The sequence below is a fragment of the Rhodamnia argentea genome, chromosome 9 (genome assembly GCF_020921035.1).
Source record: "Rhodamnia argentea isolate NSW1041297 chromosome 9, ASM2092103v1, whole genome shotgun sequence".
NCBI lineage: Eukaryota > Viridiplantae > Streptophyta > Magnoliopsida > Myrtales > Myrtaceae > Rhodamnia > Rhodamnia argentea.
In genome coordinates this window covers 5,474,735-5,482,605 of record NC_063158.1, presented here as the reverse complement: position 1 = coordinate 5,482,605, position 7,871 = coordinate 5,474,735, and the positions used below count along the sequence as shown (strand labels likewise).

Here is a 7,871-nt window from a genome sequence, read left to right as displayed (position 1 = left end):
CATGCTTTATATTTGACTGCGTAGACTAAAGATTGAAAGCATTTTCATGAGTAGATACAGATGGCCAACTCCTTTTCTCCCACTAAAAGGTAGAGATCGATCACCAGCAGTTCCAGATGGTCCCTGTATTTATTTCTCTTTCTGGCTCTCTCTGATTTCCGATCAGTTCTGATGCTGCAACTTCAGTATATATAACCTCCCCTAAGTCATCTCTCTCTCTCTCTCTCTCTCTCTCTCTCTCTCTCTCTCTCTCTCTCTCTCTCTAAAACTCTCCTTCCTGTACATGGGTTGAAGAACTGATAAATTTAACATTCAAAGGGAAAGCTGCAGAAAGCTCATAGGGTACTGTGATTCGTTACCCTCTCTTCTTATGTTTTGTTCATTCATGACCCGTTCACTTCTCACCGTTGTTATCGTTTGGAGATCCACTGAAAGTTGGAGGAACCACCACCGAAGAAGAAACCTTGAACCTCTTACTCCTCGAAAGCTCTCCGCCGCTCATCAATCCCGGGTCGTTGCAGTTATTCCATTCCGGGCTATCAATCCAGCCTGAGAACCCTTGGTCACCCACCACACCGATCGCTTCCCCGATGTCAGAACCGTCCGAATCAAGTCCCGGGGTGCTCCGGAGCCCAACCCACTCGCTGCTGCAGTCCGAGACGCTTGAACTGTCCCAAGACGAGAGGCTTTCGTGGTCAACCGCCACGTGGGAGGATGGCACGACGATGCTCGGCTGCACCACCTTCTCTATGTTCTTGATGTCGCTAGGGTCTTGGTATTGGTTGTATCCCCTGAAGTGGAATATGCTGGCGAAAGTGAAGTGGTCGCTAACCCGGCTTTTCGACGACTTGCTCTCCGAGCTCCTCGCAATGATGCTTTGCAGGTTCTTGCTCAGCTTGGCCTTGAGCGACGAGAAGCTCAGGCCATGCCTAGCATAGTCACTTTGTGAAGTGTACCCACAAGAAGGCGATGACAACGAGTCTGGTTGGTGGCAATTATTAGGGTTCGCCGCCGATGGAGCCGCTGCGAAGTTGGTGCGAGCGTTCTCGCCGCGCAGCGCCCTCGCGGCCTCGTCGTAGGCCCGCGCGGCTTCCTCGGGCGTGTCGTAAGTCCCGAGCCACAGGCGGACCCGCTGCGACGAGTCCTTGATCTCCGCGACCCATCTCCCAGAGGGCCTCTGCCTGACGCCGACGAACCGCCTAAACAATGGCTTCAAAGGTGGGGCAGCCGCAGCAACCGAGGTGGCAAGGGCAGCGGCAGTGGAGGCGGAGACGTTGTTGTCGTGGTGGTCACGGTGGTGCTGGTTGTTCTTCGCGGTGGTTTCAGAGCCTGCCATGGTGAGAGTAATTAGGGTTTTTTCTCCGTTTTCTTCTTTTTTGTGGCCCTATAGAGAGATGGCCGCTATAACTTTAGTAAGGGAAGTGATCAGTTTAAGTGGGTTTATCTATGAGAGGATGTATATATAGGTGGTGAGCCACACAGACATATAAAATTAGGGTAAGCTCCAAGAAGTGATGAATAGTGTCGTAAAGCATATACCCGTCTCTGTTATTAGCTTGTTGTTTTGCTATAAAATATACAGAGCGCATGACCTAACCAGCTCGGCTAGGAGTGGAGCTATGATGCACAGGCGATCATCTCTCGGCTTGTGGAGGAAAAATCCAAGCTACACGAGTCTATATTTTGGTATCCATATAGTAATATGTGCTCACAATTTAATACAGCAGAATGTAGTCTGTGCATTGTAAGACCTAGGGCTTTTGATTGGCTAGCCGCAAACACGGCCTAAGATCAATGGCATCTGATGAAATGTTACATATATAATCATCATGTACGGTTGGGGCTGGTTGAGATCTTGGAAGGATGAATCTGTCGGTAAACATATATTTGAGGGCAGGTATAGCCTTGCAAAAGTAAAATGACACAAATGGTCTATGAATTTTGACTCAATGTATAATGTAGTTTTTGAACTTTTAACTTAACCAATATGATCCCTGAACTTTAATCCAATGTGCAATGTGATCCCTAAATTTTTAACTTGACCAATATGATCCCTCAATTTTTAGAACATGTTCTACTTAGTCATTGAGCTTGAATCAATGGAACAACTACATTGACCATCTTCCTATAGTTCATGGACTAAATTGAACATGTTTCAAAAGTTCGGGGACCGTATTAGTCCGATTGAAATTCTAGGCACTGCTTTGCATATTGGGTTAAAGTTTAGGGACTACATTGCACATTAGGTCAAAGTTCGGAGACCATTTGTGTCGTTATCCCCCTTGCAAACCATTGGTTGCATGTAACTTCATGTATACAATCAGCAAAGAGCTAGTTGATTAGTCCCACCAACCACATCTTTAACTCTTATAATAATAACATCTTACATAAGATTTTTAAACGCAATCAAAATTTGATGAAAACAACGTGATCCGTCGGGATTTGTTGCTTGATAACTTCTGAGCCGCACAAAGAAGTCATTGGTGGAGAGAGTATGGCTTCAGTTATTTTGAGTTGGGGCGACACGAGTTCCGTCATTGACAGATATCGATTAGACATGTAGTAGCATTTGCTTTAAATTCTACAAGTTCGATATTTTGTGATGACTTGAGACTCTTTATGATGGATCATGCATATTTTTTTACCTGAACTGAACTTCATCGTTGGAAAAAGTACTTACCGAGAAAATTAGGTTCATTTGTCATCACTTTCATTGCCCCTCCAATAAATAGAAGTATGTTGAATGATAGGATGTCTTAATTCTATGTAAGGGCAAACATCATCTCTAAGCCTCTGGTGTTGAAGGGAAGTAGAGAGAATTCAAACTACTGTTCCAAAATTCAAAATGGTATTTCTATTCATCAGTTTCTCTGCCCTTCTGTGTGTGTAGGTTTATGATGATGTAAGCCAAACCTTATTAATTAGTAGGTAAGCTAGATACCAAAATAATCAGGCCAGGACCACAAAAACCAGCTGAGTCTACAAAGCAAAACCCCAATGATAATCAACATTAATCTCCTCCATATGAATTCTCAAGTTGTTTTTTTGCCAATATAGTGATCAAATTCAAGAAAAGTTAAAAGGGCAAATTGGTATGGAAAGGCACCATATCACTTAGGACTTCTCTCATAGAACTCTTTGTTCAGATAATCATCCTCATCATACAATATTAATTCACATCCATCCAAACATCGCTAGTTGCCAAGTCTCCCATCAACTCATTTATAATATAGTTCACCAAGCTCCAAAACATGCACTTTCCAACCCATCGAAAGAGAAAATGCCGCAATGATTTGATCTTTCATCGGCTCGGGCCGGTAGCCCCGCCCAAGCCGAGCCCAAACAGCTTCGCCCCCGGAAAATACATGGAGAAGCCGACGGGGAAAAGGCGGTCGAGGTTTGGCCGCTTGTTAATGAAGAATTGGATTAGGGACGTTGAATATGTAATTTTAAAAATCCGGCTGGAGTGATTAGTTTTAATTTATTAGGAAGAGCAGAGATAAGTTTGATTGGGGGGTGTGACGTGTGGATGACCGTTGGAATGTAGTTCTTGGTGAAAGGATGATTTGCGGGCTCCAAAAACTCCGTACGGTGTCTCTTGTGTTGGCTTCATTTCTAGGATCGTGCCCTCAATCATTATTAAACTAATTGACCATAATTATGGCATTACTCGTGGATTATTGATTTGTATCAGCACACGGAGACTTGATGAGCTCTTTTGTTTCCAGGAGCAGAGCTTTTGTCTTGCCGTTCCAAGCCTTGGCCCTTGGATTAAGACTATAGTCATGCATCCAAACCGCAGCATTGAATAGATTCCAGCAATCTCCATTCCTCTTGAGATGGGAAGTGAAGGGTTTTGTCATAGGGGTGTGCATCTGTCCCGATCTATACGGGAATCGGATTGAGCCGGTTGGTTCCGGGTGGTTTCGAGGGGGGGACCGATCCGATTCTCGATTCCAAAAATTCAGAACTAGGAATAACCGGCCTAGTTCCCGGTTTCACATAGGGAATTGAACTGACCGGATCAGACCGATGTATCGACTAAGTTTTTTTTTTATAAATTCTGAAACAAACCCTAATTAGTAAATTATATTTTGCTTCTAATGTTGGGAAATCCCACATGTGTAGGGAATAGAAGAAACCAAAAACAGAAAAGCAGAAATCATCAAATCCAGGATCGAACTCGAAACCGGACCTAATCGGTCGGTCCGATTTCCAGTTCTACAAACCGGGAACCAACTCTGTCGGGGTCTAGCTCAAGCTTCAAAGTGGGAACGATCCACCGTAGACCGATCACCCTTAGTTTGTCAATTAGCTTAATGGGATCTTGGTCCTTGTTGGCACGTGCGGAATGGTACGTCGCACGTGCACATCTTGCCTAGTGTAGCAATTGGCAGAAGAATTTCTGGTCCGCGTTAATCAATGGAGGGCATCATGGATATGATGTTTAAGCACAACGCATGGACATGTTTCCCTTGTGGTTAGCACATCCTTTAGAGAGAGATCCTTGTCTGGTAGTGAGTGTTGGTTAGCTAAACTTAATCCTTCGCCTCTCGATGATTACATCGTTTGGTTGGTGACCGAGTCTGAACCTTAACTTTTATGTTGAGCAAGTGAGTTGAAGTTCGATATGCCTATGGATATTAACACGCGGCTGGTCAAGATCATTACGAATCAAGTACCGTTGTCTTATATCTTTGACCGGATATTACTGGTTTTGTCTAGGTTAAGAATCCCAATACGTAGTTGGAAACGGTACAAAGTGAGGAGACCCTAATGATTTCATCCTTTTAGAAACAAGTTTAGAGTTAAGGCATCTTTGAGAAAAGATCTTCGATCTCGTGGATTGGCTTAATGGTTAAGGTGTGCAAAGTAGTGAATAGAAAGAGAGCATCCTCGCAACGTTGCGGGTACTAAAGCTCGCCATCTTGCCGAACTCCTGTCTTCAACATTGATTTCGACTAAAAACCATTAAATCTGCAGTGCATATCTTGGTAATTTTTTGGTATCATTAAAGCCACTGAAAGCAAGTTTTCTGCTTTTCTTTAGAAAGTTCACTTGATAGCAGTCATGGAGCTAAGGTTGTCTGGAAGCATGTTTATTTGCCGAGATACGAAGGAGGCTTAGGACTGAGAACCTTTTGGCTAGGAACCCTACTTGTATATTGAGTAAACTTTGGAATGTACTGCTTCGATCTGGATCATTTTGGCCGGCTGCGATACATTGTTGTCTGTCGATAGGAAACAGTATTTGGCAGGTGGAAGGAAAGCAGCAGTAGTTATGATTGGAGGAGCGGTGAATCTACATTTAAATACATTGTGGGGGATGGTGAATCTAAATTTTTTGTGGTTAGTTAATTTTGCATCCCCTGGAAGGTTTCACTGGAATTTGACATTATTCTAGGATCAGTTGTGATTCTGATATCAATAAGAATGCCAAGGTGTCACGCCCCGATCCCCGGGCCCGCAACAACCCTACCAAAACGCCTCAGGTCATGAAAGGACGACGTCCCGGGCACGTCATCGACCCATTATTTCTATCTTTTTATTAAACGCATGCGGAACGTGAAACTCCCAAACAATTATAAAATACACATGGATAGAAAAGCAGGAAATCATACCGCACAATCCTTTTTATTTATTTACTGTTAACCCTAGGAATAACGTGTATATACAAGCCCTACCTCCGAGCCACTTCCTATAATCCTCCAAAAATACCGGATCGGGATATGGGTTAACACTACTCCGTGCTACTCAAAAAGAATCTGCGAGCACTTCCAGCTTCCAAAGCTAAGGACCCGAAAAATTGTTAACCACAACGGGGTGAGATATAAAATCTTAGTGAGTCAACGCCTAAGTCCGAGTAGGACATTGACTCGCTCAAGACATCCTAAGCATGCAATACAATAACAATGGTAACCCAAAAGCGTGCGATCCTTGCAACGCTTTACCAATCACAGAGTCAAATCCAATATCAATAATCCACCATCAAGCACACGCAAGCTTACTCCGCCTTGGGCCACACATTAAGCAATTCATATTCAACATGCAATCAAATGCGTACAACCAAGGCACATAACCAGAACACTCATAATAAATTGCATGCACAATGCACCACACGTGTTTCGGTTATTAACGACCGTTCCCGGTCTTAGCAAAACCATGCTCTTCCGGCAGAACCGGACACCGTTCCATTCCTTCGGCAACGGCAACCGACAAACCATGTGGTTCCAAGTCCCCTCGGCATGGATTAACAATCGGGCATTCCCGTAGGGAGCGTCGGTCCGTCACAAGCGGCGACCGGCATCTAATAAGTCGTGTGATTCCAAGTACCCTCGGCACGAACTTACCGGGCTCGAACCCTCGTACCCGGGGGTCGGCTTTGTCCTCACGTACCCGAGAAGACAAGATCCATTATGTGACCACACACGCACGACAAGCAACCAGCCAATTTATATCTTTGCATTTAACCCAATGCACATACACAAACAATCGTGCTCAAAACTTGGCTCGATGCCATTTTCATGCTTAAAATATCGGTCCGCACGTAATCACATAAATACACATATTGTCCATATAAGACAATCAGTCATCAAATTCACACCGGTCGGGACACTCAACAATCACCAGACAATCACCTAACAATAATAATTCAATAATTAATTAACAATTAAATAATTATCGCGGTACTGATTAATTGATTTAATTACAAGTTAATTAACAATTAATAATACTCAAACATAAACAATTGAATCTATCTTAATTAATTAACCCGACTTTAATTAATTAATCTATCGCAATCAATTAATCCATACTTCGATTAATTAACACCTTAATAATAAACTGATCCAATTTCCGACAAATAGTGCAATTATAATTTAAATAATTACATCTAGTACCCGCTAATTATTTTAATCGCAGTCCACAACAATTATTCTAAATCTTGAACGCAGTTAACACCCTAATCAAAGTTTAGGGGTCGACTCACAACTCCGACGTTCGATTCAATGTAGAGTCGGGTGCGGCGATGCCGAAAACGGTGACACTGTTTGAATCGGGTCTCGGGCTACTGTTCGGTTCGGGTCGGGTTGCGGTTCGGGTCAGATCTCCGATTTCGGGTCGGGTCACTGATTTCGGGTCGGGTCGGGTTCAGCTCCGGGTCGGGTCTCGCGAGCTACTGTTCACGGGATGAGGGTTTCGGGTGGCTAGGGTGGAGGAGCTGGCGTCGGGGCTGTCGCGGGTGGCTGGAGGTGGCTGGACGGGGCTTGTGGTCGGCGGTAGGGCGGCTGGACGACGGCTCGACGTAGGCGGTCTCAGGCGATGGGGTCGCGAGCTCGCGGATCGGGTCAGACAGGCGTCGGGGACTCGACTGAGGTGCTGGATCTGGGGTTTCGGCGGCTGAGGCTGGGCGGTGGCGGTCTCGAGGGCTGTTGGGGGTGAGACGGAACGGAGGAGGGGCGGTGAGGTCGAGGGGTCGCGGCCGTGGGTCTCGGGTGAGACGCGAGCAGTGGAGGAAAGGTCGCGGTAGCTCAGATCTGGGTTGGGGTAGGGCGGTGGCGGCGTCGAGAACGGGCGCGGCGGCTGGGTGGACGGAGGTGTTTGGGTGGTGGTGATGGTGGCGTCGGGTGGGTTGCAGAAAAAAAGAAAGAAAGAAGAGGAGTGAGGAAGAAAGAAGAAGATGAACGGAGAAGAAGCACAGTAGGAGGGGGGGGATTGTCGCAATCAACAGGAGGAGAGAGAGAGGGAATTAATGAGAGAGAGAGAGAGAGAGGATAGGATGGATGTGCACGTGGAGGGGGGGAGATCTGGTGGCATGAAGAATGAGGAAAAAGAGAGAGAGAGAGAGGGGATGTAGAAAAGTCAAAAATAAAC

General features: G+C 45.3%; 1 protein-coding gene across 1 annotated transcript; it reads right to left on the bottom strand.

The window, feature by feature from the left end:
- Nucleotides 1-275: 275 nt before the first annotated feature.
- Nucleotides 276-1,336, bottom strand: LOC115736900 (ethylene-responsive transcription factor ERF086-like). The gene has a single exon (XM_030668780.2). The coding sequence runs from the start codon at nt 1,334-1,336 to the stop codon at nt 395-397; it is 942 nt and encodes a 313-aa protein (XP_030524640.1). The 3' UTR covers nt 276-394.
- Nucleotides 1,337-7,871: the final 6,535 nt, after the last annotated feature.

What these genes read in the sequence shown, in the direction of transcription:
- LOC115736900 (XM_030668780.2), bottom strand. Translation starts at nt 1,336, where the DNA reads ATGGCAGGCTCTGAAACCACCGCGAAGAACAACCAGCACCACCGTGAC.